The sequence below is a fragment of the Aedes aegypti genome, chromosome 3 (assembly GCF_002204515.2).
Source record: "Aedes aegypti strain LVP_AGWG chromosome 3, AaegL5.0 Primary Assembly, whole genome shotgun sequence".
In the NCBI taxonomy this organism is placed as follows: domain Eukaryota; kingdom Metazoa; phylum Arthropoda; class Insecta; order Diptera; family Culicidae; genus Aedes; species Aedes aegypti.
The window spans coordinates 375,956,699-375,970,999 of record NC_035109.1 but is presented as its reverse complement, the minus strand read 5'-3'; the positions used below and the strand labels follow the sequence as shown (position 1 = coordinate 375,970,999).

Below are 14,301 nucleotides of genomic sequence, written 5' to 3'. Positions count from 1 at the left end.
GGTTTGTTTATACGATTAGTCTCCGCTTGCAACTCAAACTCTGAAAGCCGCGCGCGGTTCAATCTCCGTCTGAATTACGGGCAAAATGTCCCGCCGATTGGCTAAATTGAATCCGTACGAGCTGCACAAGCACCTGATCAACGAGTACATCCTTACGAAACCTGGTGCCACCAAGCTGCTGCAACGGGACACGTCCCGGGACAAAACCGATCGTGATGTGCTGAGAGAACATCATCGCTTCCTGTGGGAGGACGGCGACACAGTGGACTCGTGGGAGAAACAGCTGGCCAAAAAATACTACGACAAACTATTCCGAGAGTATTGCATTGCGGATCTCAGCCGATACCGGGATAACAAGGTAACCGTAAGATTTCGTTTAAGGCTCAAAAATTCATCATTCAATCATCAAAACATAAAAACTGATTTTTCGTTGAAATTAAAAGAAATCTTTACGAAAATCTATCATCGCATCACAGATAGCAAGTGCAATGCAATGATAGATTTTCATAAACACTGCTTGGATTTTGTGCAAAAAAATTTTAAAATTTGTAAAACGATGATGGTTATTTTCCTCTTAGATTTAAATCCCAAGTAAAAATAGAGCAAATGTCGAAAACGGAAAGGCAGTTTGGGAGCGAAGAAGTGTCTAAAATATAAGATTTAAGGAGTTTACATATCTGAAAAAGGAGACCAAAAAAAAAAAAGGTAGGCCAAATAGAAACCAAAAAAAGAAAATCAGACCAAATATGAATTTGGGACCACTCCAACAGTAATTTAAATTAAGAAAAAGTTAACCTTTATCCCTGGCCACGATCACAGGGTTTGACGGTGCCAAAGTAGAAGGTGCACCATAATAATATCCGTCTGTGAAACATATCACCTTCCCAATACTTTGGCACACCTCTAACGGTTCATGATTTATCATGAAACGGCTGCATTCAGGCGGAGGATCTGTTAATATGTTTCGGCATATTATCAGGTCCTCTTCGAACGGAGGGACCGCCAGGGCTCATTAGTTACTTATAAACCAGTGCTGGTTGTTGATGGTTCAGTTCGTTTACCACGAGCTGTAGCATCCTTTGTACTAATCAGTAATGGTTGTTAAGTTTCGAAGCTAACGTGTGATCAATCGTTTTATAATGCAACATAAGAATGGGTGTTTGGTGGAACTGCGCGTAATACTTGTTGTTATTAAATTTAGTGATTGTGTTGGTGCTAATAGTGTGTTTATAATAAAATCTATGGTGATGAAAATTCGAAAATGAAATTCTAAGTGATTCTGATAGTTTTGTTAGAAATATAATAATAATGATGTATAATTATGTGAACTCTACTAATTTAATAAATTCCATAATACATTTTTCAATCATTTCTCTGAATATAAACATTATTGCCTAGTTCTTCAAACATGCATGATAAAAGTGTTAATAATGACAGCGAGTGCAGAAGAATGGATCGAAGTGATTTTGTTTTACTGTAACTTTGTTGATAGTGCTAAATTGTAGTTTGAACAGTAATGACTCTACAGCAACAAATATAATGAAACATTTAAATTGAATATCTTTTAATTACTTAGTAATGCTAACAGATGGTAAATGCTAATAAATTTATATGAAAATGGTGTGATGTGAAAAGTGATATAATGGAAAGTATATCTGAATTGTATTACGAAAGTTGATGAGTGATAATCGGTGATAAACGTGATAGTGTCGAAAATAAAAGTGACGACAGTGAGTGATGAAATGAAATGAGAAATTAGGACCTTTTAATAAAACTATTTCGTTCTTCACTTTAACCACTCTAGTAGCATTTCAGGCCTTATCATAGTTTGATAGTAGTCTAAAGTACTAGACTGCAAAACTACTACGGTAAGGGCTGATTGCTGCTAGGGTACACAGTGACCATTTGAGCAACATTGCTTAGGAACGTCTGTGTGATGATCGCAATAGAGGCTTATAAAAGCAAATGCTGGGAAGGAGCTTAGGGCAGATTAAGAGTGCCAGTACTACCCCTATCGCTACCGACAAAAAAAAAAAAAAGTTAACCTTTATGCATCAAGGGTCAAAAAAGGCCAATGACTTCGAAACGCTCTTAAAATTGGTTTCAAATCGATTGGTTTTATTTTTTAAGCTTTCGTGACATCTTTCCTTCCATACATCACTCGCAAATTGCCTTGATTCCACAGGGATAAATCATGATGCCGGTTGGCAATTCTTGCCTTTCTGCCTCTAAAATAGCTTTAGGGTCACGATTCCCCAGCCTCCGATGCCATTCGTAAATACAGTTCAGATTGTGACCCTTCGCTGCTGCTGCAACAGGATATCGTTCTAATGTTAGCCCGCACAATCCGTTCTTCAGCCACTACTTGACGTCCACTTGACACGATACAGCCAGTCTTGTTAAAACTTACATCAGCGCCTTTTCCAATCAAGCAGCAGACGGACACCAGGTTTGCTTCCAATTCCTGGATATATAGTACCTACCTGACTGAGGGTTACTTCACCTGACTGAGGGTTACTTCCTTCACCACGCCATTGATGACGCGACATCGCAAATTGCACATACCTTCTCCCGCAACCTGATATTTCCGGCCTTTAGCTACTTTCACTTCACTTGGAGTATCTACCTTCCGTTCCCATCTCCAACGAGATATTCCAGTCTACGCAAATATGTCCACTTTCCACTCTCGAACCTAATTTGTAATGACAAACGCAAACGTCTTGTGCTGATCGCTGCGGTCTTTATTCTTCACGAGTTTCGTTGCATTTTGCCTTCTTGTGGTCAACTTTTTTGCAGTTGTGCCACACACTCGTACACGTTCTCTTACTCTCGGCATCTGGTCTGCTACCTTCAAAGCTTGATCGGGTTGACCTTCACACCCACGCTTCAAAACTTCATCGATCTCTTTTTGCTTGAGCAGCTCCAGCGTAATTTCGTCTTCATTGCGATAGTCCAATGGGGTTGTAAGGGTACTGAAAGACTTGGGTAAACTCCGTAGCACAAACATCACCTTCAACTCACGGCCGAGATTCGTTTCAGCTTTGGAAAGTTTATCGAACATACGCTCCAAATCATAAAAATGCTGCTCGATATCTTCGCCGTCTACGTACCGCATCTTGCACCACTAGTAGTGTTCGGACCACGGTTCGAAACTAAATTTCCACAGCAGTATTTCGATTGTTCAACAGCTTGAAACTAAATATATTTCATTAACGAACTTAAATTTGACAGTAGGTATTCATGGAACTTACATTAAATGATTTCTCGATTCACTTCGACTTGATTTTGTTGCTGCAGGAGCCCTTATCCAATTCTCGCTATAATCTAGGAAATATCTCTTGAATATAATTTCTATGATCTTCATCTAATTTTACTTACATTAATTCCTTAAATTTCACTTTTTCTCAGCTAATTTACTGTTTTTACTTCCTGAAATCACTACCTCAGATATTATTTTTATCATTGTTTACATTTTTGCTTTCTTCACACTTGTTTTCCGGCTGACGTTCGTCGAGATTGGTAGCTCGTTACCATTTGGACTACCACTATATATGTATTTGCTTAGAGTGGTGCGAACAAGTAGAATAGTCCAGAAAGTGTAATTCGTTCATAATGAATTTCTAATAAAATTTCTCCAAAAAATCCACTAGTTTCCATTAAGAACTAGAGGTTTCTCCAGGAATTCCGCTACAGAGCCAGTAATTCCGCCCGGGATTCCTTGGAAAATTCCTCTAGTGGCAACTCCAGAATATGCTCGATATTCTTCAAGCAATCCTAGTGATATTTCAAGCCTTTTCTTTTAAATTTTCATCCAGAGATTTTTCCTTGAATACCTTCAGAATTTCTTACAGAGGTTTTTCCAGATATTCTGTCAGAAATTCTTCGTGTTACTTCTCCTATGATGCTATAGAATTTGCTCTCTGTATTTCTCTAGGAAATCCTGTTGGGAGTTCTACGAAAATTCCTCAGAAATTTCATGCAAAGATTCTTGGAAATCCTCCTGTGACTCGTCCAAAACATTGTTTATAATACTCCTATGGATTGCTCATTAGCTTCATCGTGAAATTTAGAGATGGTTGCTAGTATTTTTCCTGATAATTTTCCAGGTGTTCCGCCAGATTCCCCAAGAATTCTTCTAGCAATTCGTCCAGAAAATCTCCAGAGATTCTTCTAGAATGTTCTCCAGGGATTCTCCCAGGACACTAGGAAACATTCAAGGAAATCTCTCAACAAATCTATGGAGGAATTATTGTAATAATGCTGAGAAGCATTTCTGAAGGAATCCCTTGAAAAAATCTTAGAAGAATCACTGGAGAATTCTGGATACAATGTCTGCAGAACTTCCTGTATGAATTCTTGAAGCAAATACTGGAGGTGCACATGGTGGAATCTCTGCAAGAATTCATTGAGGTTTTCTAGTAGAATTTATGGAAAAGCATTAGAAGAATTCTGCACGAGAAATATATGACGGAATCACTAGGTAATTTTCTGAATTGATCCCTAGAGTAATTCCTGGCATGAAAAAAATGCTGAAAGTATGCCTTAGACAATAAGAACAGAATCATGAAGCTAACCTTTACAGTTTTTTGGAGTAATCCGGATGAGATCATAACTTTTCATTCAGGATATCTTAAAGTATTCAATCAGTATCAGTCCCTACAAATATGGTTATGCAAATCACAAATTTAATTCTGATTTTTTCAAGGAATTGCACAATCCTTCATGAATGTAGCCACACATGATTTCATGGGATTTAATTCAACTGTTTTTTTTTTGACTTCTTAAGGTTTTTGACCAAGAAATTTTTTAGAGATACCTCCTGGAATCATCACAGAGTTCCACACTTGGGATTCTTTCAAAGATTGTTTAATTGATTTTCCACGAATTCTTATAGAAAATTACGGGTTGAACCTTTTAAATAATCTTGAGAAATAACCAGCTTCGTTGTCTGTGCTGGACCCCGTAGTGCAAATTTTTACCTCTACTTTTGCCAATATTTAGACGGAATAGGCTATGTTGCCCGCTTTAACACTATTTTGGATGAATATTGTGCAGAAGTAGTTTTATTAAATTGTTTTTGCTTCAGATTCCCTCCCGTAGTCATGTTTGTATAGTCATCCTTTAGTTCTGAGCAATCGGATTACGCATGGAGAAGCGACATGAAAATATATGTTATTAATTAATGCATTTCTTGGAAATAACATACAGAGCTATGTTGTAGTAGTCTATGTTGGTAAATTGTAGCACAGATGTCATCTCCAAGCATCTTTTGACAATGATAGACAGAAAGTGTTAATTATACAGAATGCGGTCGTATATCAAACGATAGCGATAGGGAGATCCTTTTTTCCCGAATGGAATGAAGGTTATTGAAGTGAAAAACATGAAATGTACTTCCATCTATACGCGAACAAGAACTATCTGAAGTGCCAAGTCATTGTACGTCATGTATTCTCTAGTATTTTAGTCGTTTATGCTACTAGTCTGAAACGTGATGTGTAATACTATATGAATAAATTTCAAAATATGAATCAAGTGTTTAGTTTTAAATAGTCTTTATCTTCCGAAGGTCGTACTGGAATGCTAATCAATACAATACTTTTCTAGGAGAGATGACTGTCTATGTTGCCATCTTGTAGTACCGAATCCAAGTTGTAGATAATTAATATGAGGAGAAGTATCAAATCTAAATGTACTGTAAATGTGGTTGGTGTGGTCATCGATGTGCTTTATGTTCGTCTAATTGTTATTGTTCTGAGGTCTTCTCAAAATGAGAATTCAATTGAATAATGTCTCAAGTTAGTTTACAGTTTGGATAGACAAAGTTATTGGTACGGTATTATTGGTACGGTATTATGAATGGTCCTATAACACTTCCCCGAATACCATTACCCCGAAAACCATCTCCCCGAAAACCAGTACCCCGAATGACACATTACCCCGAAAACCATTACCCCGAAAACCATTACCCCGAATGGTAAATTACCCCGAAAACCAGTTCCCCTAATACGACACTTCCCCGAAAATCAGTGATGCACTTCAAGAAATTCTTCAAGGAAGCTCGCGAATTTGAGCCTGAAAGTTTTCGGCTTAGTAACTACTACTATTCCTATTAGTGATTTTTTATTCTTTCAACAGCCGTTGATGTTCTTTCGAGGTTGTATAATGGCAGTGTAAAAATTTTAATCAATGTTTTTCTCTTCATTGAGTTATAGGCTGTTCTTTCGAGTTGTACCGTTTGAGTTGAAGTTTGAGCGATAGCGGTAAAAAAATCGACTGACAAAATTATCTTGGGCGAAATTCAAAGTTGACAGTGACTTCAAAAAATAAATGAATGGCCCCTGCATTACTTGTCTGTATTACATCTTGTCAGTATTACAATTTCCAACAAGAGATTTGTCCTTCTTTTAGTTATCGGCTATTCTTTCGGAAGTTGCACTAGCAAAGTGATTGTTGGCATCATAATTATTGACGCTTTCAACAGTGATTTTTTCTTCTTTTATCATTGGCTGTTCTTTAGCGATGTACTTTTGAAATACTGGTCAGTTTAATATCAGTTAACATTTTCATCTGACATTTTTCAAACCATAGTCTAATGACATTTTAGAATATGTTGAACTCGCATTGCCTCCAGCAATATAAAAATATAATTATGCATTACCAAATAATATAACGCTTTTGAAAGAGGGCGGAAGGGTCTCTAATATTAGCATGTCAGCATTATCATCAGTTCGAAAAATGATTTATTGCTGTGAACACAATCATTCTCACAAAATCAAGTACACGCCTGTGCGTAAAATTTGGGTTCTCACTTGGCTCATGAAGAATAGCTGTTGATTAAAAGAATAATAAATCTTTGATAACATGAAGAACATGAATTCAAATGAAAATCAAAATTCTATGAAATAGGTATTTGGGATTCATTTGTCGGATCTTCAATTTTTCGTGCCAAGAAAATTCGGGGTTATGGTCCATTCGGGGAAATGGTATTCGGGGTAATGGACTATTCGGGGTAATGGTTTTCGGGGTATTGGTTTTCGGGGTACTTGACCATTCGGGGTATTGACTTTCGGGGTGATGGTTTTCGGGGTAATGGTATTCGGGGAAATGTTATAGGATCATTATGAATATATAGGGGGGCTGAAATGATATACAATATGTGTTCGCTAAGAATTAAAAATGTTACTTACCCCTTTCTTAGTATACCCACCAACGCATATGGATCGTTTTTACCTCAGTTTGATGGTAATTCGATCCGTGTCCGTGCTGATCTATGTGCTTCGGCTCCTAACACGACGTTTGATACATACGACAGACCACTTGCTCCCTCGTGATGGTGTTGTTGTTAGTTGTTATACATGAAAAGAAAGAAAGAAAGAAATTATTATTAGGAATAAACAGGATTTAGTGAGTTTTCATTGAATTACATTTGACTAAATCGCTGATTATAGTCAACGACATCGGAAACTTTATGTGTTGACTGTTGATCTAGTTCTTCCTCAGTCCCGTTGGTCAGTATTGCTAAAGGTCCTTTTTAACATGTTTATTAGTACTTGGACAAGTTGAATATTTTAAGTTTACTACTTTTGTCATGTTGGTCAATAATGATTTTGATCAGTTTGTTTTATACATCTATTCATATTCAAATCTGGTCTCGTCTGTTTTCATTTAGAATCGTCGTAAATACATTTCTATGTGTTAAAAACTATTCTAGAAATAATAAAGAAATAGAAAGTCATTTCTATTGTCCGGATCCACTTTTCGGTGACAAAATAAAGCTTCATCGCGCCTAAGCCCTATCTATTTATTATAATTTTGCGAGAATGAAGTTGTTGTAGTTTTATGATACCAACATAATAAATGTGGTTTTTTATTATGATTCTAATGAGCAGTGTTGTGAAAAACTCAATTTCTCACAACTCACGCTTGAGATTTTTCATGCGTGAGTTGTCAATCAATCAAATCAGCAGTCAAAAAATCATGGATGAGTTGGCTCACCTTTTAAACTCATTGTCTCGTATTTCCACAGTTTACTCACACACGGCAATAATTTCTTGTTAGTCTAGTAAAATTATGTTAATCCTTTCTAACGTTAACAACAACATTCGGGTTTCACGAGTTTATGCCGGGTTTTGCGGCTGAATCATTTTTTACGGTTTGAGTTGATTGAGTTGATTTTGCGTCACAATCTCAAGCGTGAGATTTGCGAAGCAGATCTCTAATGAGTTTGCTCTCACGGGAGAGCGTATTGATTGAGATTTTGAGTGTGAGTCTATCAACACTGCTAATGAGAGAAGCATAACAAATTAACGTTTGTGTCACATTCTACTCGATGGATCCTCAGTCATTCTCCTCATTAGTCAATATTATAACCATTTAAACAAAATCTAACCTATCTGCATCAAAGCGTGGCTACGGCTCCTGTTACCCCGATGCCTGGTAACAGGATCACCGTTGGATCACATCCGTAAGATTGATGCATCTATGCCAGATGATTGATGACGCGACATTAAACAAATATTTCCTGATGTGATACCACTACGACTGGACATGTCTTTGGTTCCCATATAAGTGCTAATGGGGTAAGCCCACCCATCGCGGCAAGATTACACGTCCTAGGGGAGGGAACTCGAGAAATCTTTGGTTGATTCTACCGCAGTATAAAACAGATTATGGAGGATTTTCAGGAAAACCTGAACGAATTGCAACATCATGGGGAATTTCCATATGCAACCCTAAAGATCTCCTAAAGAAATTATTACACAAGAATTAACTAAAAAAATAATATAATTCGAGGGAATTTTGGAAGCTCATCTGTGGAAATAGAATGAAGAATCATGAAAAAAAAAATCTGCGTGGAAGTTACTGAAGGAATTCTTGTGCGATTTGTGGATGAATTCTTGATTGAATCAAATGGAACAGTCGATACAGAGACAAGTAAAGACATAGTAGTCAGGTTCAGAATGGGTACCACTTCTAGTACTGCACTTGATCCCTTGGTACGGCAAAAGCTACCCAGGTTTGACAGATCACAATGCACTTTTCACGGCATTCTAGATTTTGATGTTTTCCTCATGTGCCATAAAATTTTCGACAACTGCAAGGGACATGGAGGTCTTTATTTCGTCTTTGGTTAGACTGCTGAAGCATTTTGTGTAGGAAAATCTGGAACAATTCAATTCAACATTCCTTGGGAAATCGCTGCAAGAATTTCCGTCCGAACTAATGGGAGATTTTATGGAGCAATACCTAGCGGTGTCACTGGCTCTATTGTTAGGAAAATTTGTGGATTTGTGGAACTGAATGGTTGAAGCAGTGGAAAAAATCTTGAAGCTCTTTTTCGAGGAATCTGCGAATAAATTTCTGCATGTGGAACAGTCAAGTATACATTTTTAAATCAGCATATTTTACAAAAATAGATTTGAGAAACCTTCCATTGAAAGATGAGACTTTTTAGGGACTTGGTCCAAAATGACACTTGTACTAACCCTGATGTTCTCTCCTTAAAAAACTACAGGTGGCGATGCGATGGCGAATCGAAAAAGAAGTGGTTGTCGGCAAAGGGCAGTTCATTTGCGGTGGTCGATCCTGTGAGGAACGCGAATCCCTACGCAGTTGGGAAGTTAACTTTGCCTATCTGGAACAAGGCGCCAAAAAGAATGCTCTGGTTAAGTTGCGTGAGTAGTCGTCATCTTATATGATTGTTTGCAGCATTATAAACTTTCTAACGGTTTGTCTTGGTCGCAAGGATTATGTCCCTCGTGTTCCGATAAGTTGAATTACCATTCCAAGAAGCGAGAAATCAAGCGCCTGAAGAAGCGCGAGCGGAAGGAAAAGGTTTCTCGGAAGGATAAAATTGTGGAGCAAGATATCGAGGTGCCAAGTCTAAATGATCAGTCTAGAACGGAAAGAACAACACACCAGTGACAGAGTAGCTGAAGATACAGACAACTTTGCCGAAACACCAGCAACGCGCGATAGGGAACATCCTAGCACTTCAGCAACTACAACGGATGGTTGTTGGACTAAAGGTCATTGAATGGCAGCGATTGATACAACTTTCTTCTAAATCAAACTCTTTCCATTCACAGGTCCAGAAATAGAGGAAAAAACCCGAGAGGAAGAATTTGATGAATATTTGGAAGATTTGCTTTTGTAAAATGTAAGTACCTATTTAATTACATTAAAAATTGAAGTTGACGTTGCAAAATTTCTTCAGATGACTTCCCGATAACCCATCAAGGCTTGTCATCAATTCATTGAAATATCTGAATACATTCCAATTCATTTACTCTGTTGTTCCTCGACCAAATGTGATCTTTCATGCAGCAGCAGATTCCTTCGTTTAGGGAAAATTTTATCACATTTGTCGCAACTGAATATCTCCTTTCCACTGTGCAACCGCTTGTGGTCCAACAGTGAATAGATCCGCCCGAAATCCTTGCCGCACTCGTCACATGGAAACCGCTCCGTTTGTTCCTCGTGAACCTTCTGGTGCGTTTTCAAATCTTTCACAGTCGCAAACCGTTTCCGACAGACCTCGCACTCGAATCGTTTGCCATGCTGGTGCCTTTGTCGGTGCGAATTCAAGCTGGAACGTGTTTTTAGGAACTTTCCGCACTGTTCGCACTTGTGCCGCTCTTGATTGTGGCTCTCCTTGTGGCGCTGAAACTTTCGCATTTCGTTGAAACTTTTCGGGCAATGGCTGCAATCGAACGTCTTAGCGGATTTTATGGATTGTTTGTCGAGTTCATTTATGAGGGTTGCAGGACATCCATCGGCGATTTGTTTCTTGGAAGAAATAATAGAATTATAGAAAAGTATTGTTGGTACTTGAGCTCGATGACATATTTTTTTGCAATTAAAACTTCTTCTAACAGCCCTACCTAACTTTACTTGAGCGAAACAGCATATAAAGAGTGGCCACAGACAAAAAAAGACATAACAGAGCAATTATCAATTAAAAAAAAAGTCACGCGAACTTTTACGCTAATTATCAAAAACACTTAACTCGAGCAAAAGCCGTTAGCCTACCACCATATATTAGCATTGAGCGTTCTTTTCACTGTACGGTAAAAAATAGAGTATTACCTCAGATGTTCAGATCCTGTTTGTCTGTTGTGGAGTTTGTTAACTGTATTGCTTGACAACTTGGCAAGGGTTACTGCGATTATGATAAATCACCACATCTCTTTTTCTTTCAACGGGTATTGGTGTATATCCACGTTTTTTGATCGATTCAGAATAGCATTAGATTGTATAGACGCTTTAGAAACTTCTGTTGAGCAGAACTGAAACGAACCCAATTCGCAAAGTTCCCTCCATGTTTGTGGCCAAACCAATAGTTTGAATACCTTTAGTTTGTATTCTTTCAAGGAAAATATCAATGTTAACATCTTTATTTTGAAGTTTTCTATATAACTGCGAAACGTTAGTACTGCCACTATGTCAGTAGAACAATGATCACCAAACTGTCGTCCGCAGAGTGTTCTGAGACCATTGGAGTGGTCCACATAACAAGTTACACTGAGGACCACTGCAGTAGACCTTACATTTTCACTACCACCGCACTCGTTGATCTGCTAACTCGGCTGCTTCCTACAAAGATGACCATCTCCAGCAGTCCTGACAGATCGAATCTGTCACTTTAGCTGTTCCTTTCTAAGGACAACATATTTTGCATCCATTGGTCCATCTTGACCAAACCTTCGCGTTAGCAGCTCCCTTCTAAGGCGAGCGAACATATTTTCAACTTCCGCCGGACCCAACAGATCGAATCTGCCGCTTCGGCAACTCGTTTTGAAACAAGTTTTTATACTTCCGCCGGACCCAACGGATCGTATCCGTTGCTACGGCAGCTCCCTTCTAAGGCGAGCATTTATTTTTCCACCGGACCCGACGGTTTGAAACTGTCGCTGCGATTGCTCCCTTCTATGGCGAGCATTTGAATTTCCTCATGTTCACATTATAAACGAACTTTTCTACTTGAACAGCCTGACCCGACGGATCGAATCCGCCGCTAAGGCAACTTCCCTTCTAAGGCGAAGTTTTCATTAATTGCGTATCTACATATTGTTCTTCCGTTACACTTAACGCAAAGGTAGTCTCCAGGACATAATCGACATCCAATAAATAATGTTCCTTTTCTTGTCCTTGAAGTTGCCGGTTCTTGTCTTCTTCTTTTTTCGAGTTTTCCTAGTTCGTGGGCTTCAATTCTCAAAAAAAACGATTCAGATTACTGCCAGAACGCTTCACATATTCATATTCTTCGCAAAATATTGTGCTCTGCAAGATAAATCCACGTAATGAGATTATCTGAAAATGTAGATATACCGTCGCAGTGATAATGAAAATCACCTAATGTTTCAGATTGGGCAAATTTGAAACATTTGTGTTGTAAGCAAGCCTGAATAAAGCACAAAGTGACTTAATCACTGTGCAACATAATTGACAAATCTATAACACATCATTTTAAATAATTCTCACGAAATAGCTTAGCAACATGCAGTTACTTTGCACTCTTCAAGTGCCAACCAATATATCATTGCACCCTGCTGAGTGCGATGCACCCAATAGAACCCGGCAAGCAAAAGATCAGATTACAGACCTCCTTGCTTGCTGTGAGAACCTAATTTCTCGTTACACATGTTGCCTATATCATCGGTATTGGTTCGATCGGAGCTACCACCTTCTCTCTCTCCTTTATTCCTTATGTGTAGACTTTGTAGAGTATGAAAGTATTTAGTAAGTAAGTTAAAACAGAAATGAAGAACATGCATTCAGTTTTCAACATCGAACACGTCTAGGTCTTTTCTGAGCGATGATGACATTCGACATCACAGTGTCCTTGAAGGACAAAAAAAAATCCAAGCCTACTTGAATTTTGACGTTGCGTTTGAATTGCGCGCATATCTTCTGCGCGTTACCGCCGCCGCTGGATGTGGATTTAATATAAGCGCCGCAATATTTTGATTTTTGATGGCCGCCGTAGACGAGTTTGGGTTCTCTCGTCGCCAATGTGGAGTTTGTTAACTGTATTGCTTGACAACACGGTAGACACACAAGGTAGGCTATTCCCACGTGTAAACAACGATTTTCCATCAAAACATGTGTCGTCATTCCTATCGTCAAGCCTGCACTCAGGCAAATGGACTATCGATAAACATAGAAACCCCTTATGAAAATTCGCCACAAGAAATCGGGTTGAAATTCATAAATTTGCCTTATGAAACCAGAATTAGAAACCAAAAAACGTTTAACGCGGCAACCTGGAACCGAACCAAGAACCTTGCGATCGATAGGCCCGAACGTACACCACGCGCCAATCGACACCTTGATGTGAAGTGATGCTAAAACGATACATAAAGCGTTCGTATTGCAATAATCGATCCACCTTTCATAAGGCAAAATGTATGAAAATCGATAGTCCAGTTCGCTGCGTGTGATGCCTTGAGGATAATAAAGGAGAGCAGGCCTTGCTTTCTTTCGCACTCGTTCGAGATTGCGATATAAATGACGTCACTGCCAAATGTCATTTTTCGGAGTATAATACCTTGCTTCTTTTTACCGTGGCTTGACAACTTGGCAGATAATAATCTTCTACATAGCAAGGGTTACTGCGATTATGATAAATCACCACATCTGTGATTGCGCATTTCATCGATAAATATAGTTTTGTCCAACATTATTTTTTCAGCCATTGTGCAATGTGCGATCTTTTTACTCGGGTAAGCACTTACTTCGGATTTGGAAGTCTGTTCCTGCGGTTCCTGACTCTCGCATGTTTCAATTTCTTCGTTTACTCCAATGTTATCAATGGAAATTTCACTAATTTCCTCTTCCAGCACTTCACCGGACATTATTTCATAAAATTAGATAATTTACAACCGAGAGCAATCTTTTAAACTGATGAAAATGCAGCAAAGCATTTTATCTATTTTATCACTACAAAATGTTGATGGAAACTGAACTATTGATGTTTCTAAAGGGCGCTCCATGCTAAACAATCATCAATCGACGCCGTCGCCTCTGCGGGCCAGCTGGTCGCGACGTCATGTCATCATTGATGATGTTTCTCACATTGAAGATAATTCACACACGTAAAATTTTCTACTCATAATATTGCATATTGGTAAGAGCAATAGCACCCTCTCTGTTTGTATTATTTCTAAGACTTCAATAATACGTTGTTTTATTGGAAAACACATAAAATTTACGAAGCAATCGAAAGAGAACTTTCTTAAATCCAATAGACATTAATTATTTTCAAGTGGAATGAAAACCTTTCAAATAAGATGAAAA

The 14,301-nt window shown here is 38.4% G+C and overlaps 2 protein-coding genes across 3 annotated transcripts; one reads left to right on the top strand and one right to left on the bottom strand.

Annotated features, from left to right (window-relative positions):
• The first annotated feature begins 2 nt into the window (after positions 1 to 2).
• Positions 3 to 10,195, top strand: LOC5574174 (protein FRA10AC1 homolog). Of its 2 annotated transcripts, XR_002501979.1 has the most exons (4): positions 3 to 358; positions 9,518 to 9,677; positions 9,749 to 10,031; positions 10,092 to 10,195. XR_002501979.1 is itself a non-coding variant. In XM_021852339.1 (3 exons), the coding sequence occupies exons 1-3, from the start codon at positions 86 to 88 to the stop codon at positions 9,925 to 9,927; spliced, it is 612 nt and encodes a 203-aa protein (XP_021708031.1). In that variant the 5' UTR covers positions 3 to 85; the 3' UTR covers positions 9,928 to 10,032. The 2 variants fall into 2 exon arrangements, 1 of the variants encoding a protein (XP_021708031.1); XM_021852339.1 differs by lacking the exon at positions 10,092 to 10,195 and having other exon boundaries at positions 9,749 to 10,032.
• A 78-nt stretch (positions 10,196 to 10,273) lies between these two features.
• On the bottom strand, positions 10,274 to 13,985 carry LOC5574173 (gastrula zinc finger protein XlCGF7.1). Its single transcript, XM_001661180.2, has 2 exons — positions 13,740 to 13,985; positions 10,274 to 10,791 (listed from the first exon to the last, which is right to left on the bottom strand). Exons 1-2 carry the CDS (start codon positions 13,857 to 13,859, stop codon positions 10,285 to 10,287), a joined length of 627 nt encoding a protein of 208 aa, XP_001661230.1. The 5' UTR covers positions 13,860 to 13,985; the 3' UTR covers positions 10,274 to 10,284.
• Between the last annotated feature and the right edge of the window lie 316 nt (positions 13,986 to 14,301).

What these genes read in the sequence shown, in the direction of transcription:
- LOC5574174 (XM_021852339.1), top strand. Translation starts at nt 86, where the DNA reads ATGTCCCGCCGATTGGCTAAATTGAATCCGTACGAGCTGCACAAGCAC. An exon ending in GCCGATACCGGGATAACAAG is followed by an intron (nt 359 to 9,517) that starts GTAACCGTAAGA and finishes AAAAAACTACAG; the next exon opens with GTGGCGATGCGATGGCGAAT. An exon ending in GAATGCTCTGGTTAAGTTGC is followed by an intron (nt 9,678 to 9,748) that starts GTGAGTAGTCGT and finishes CTTGGTCGCAAG; the next exon opens with GATTATGTCCCTCGTGTTCC.
- LOC5574173 (XM_001661180.2), bottom strand. Translation starts at nt 13,859, where the DNA reads ATGTCCGGTGAAGTGCTGGAAGAGGAAATTAGTGAAATTTCCATTGAT. An exon ending in AACAGACTTCCAAATCCGAA is followed by an intron (nt 10,792 to 13,739) that starts GTAAGTGCTTAC and finishes ATTTCTTCCAAG; the next exon opens with AAACAAATCGCCGATGGATG.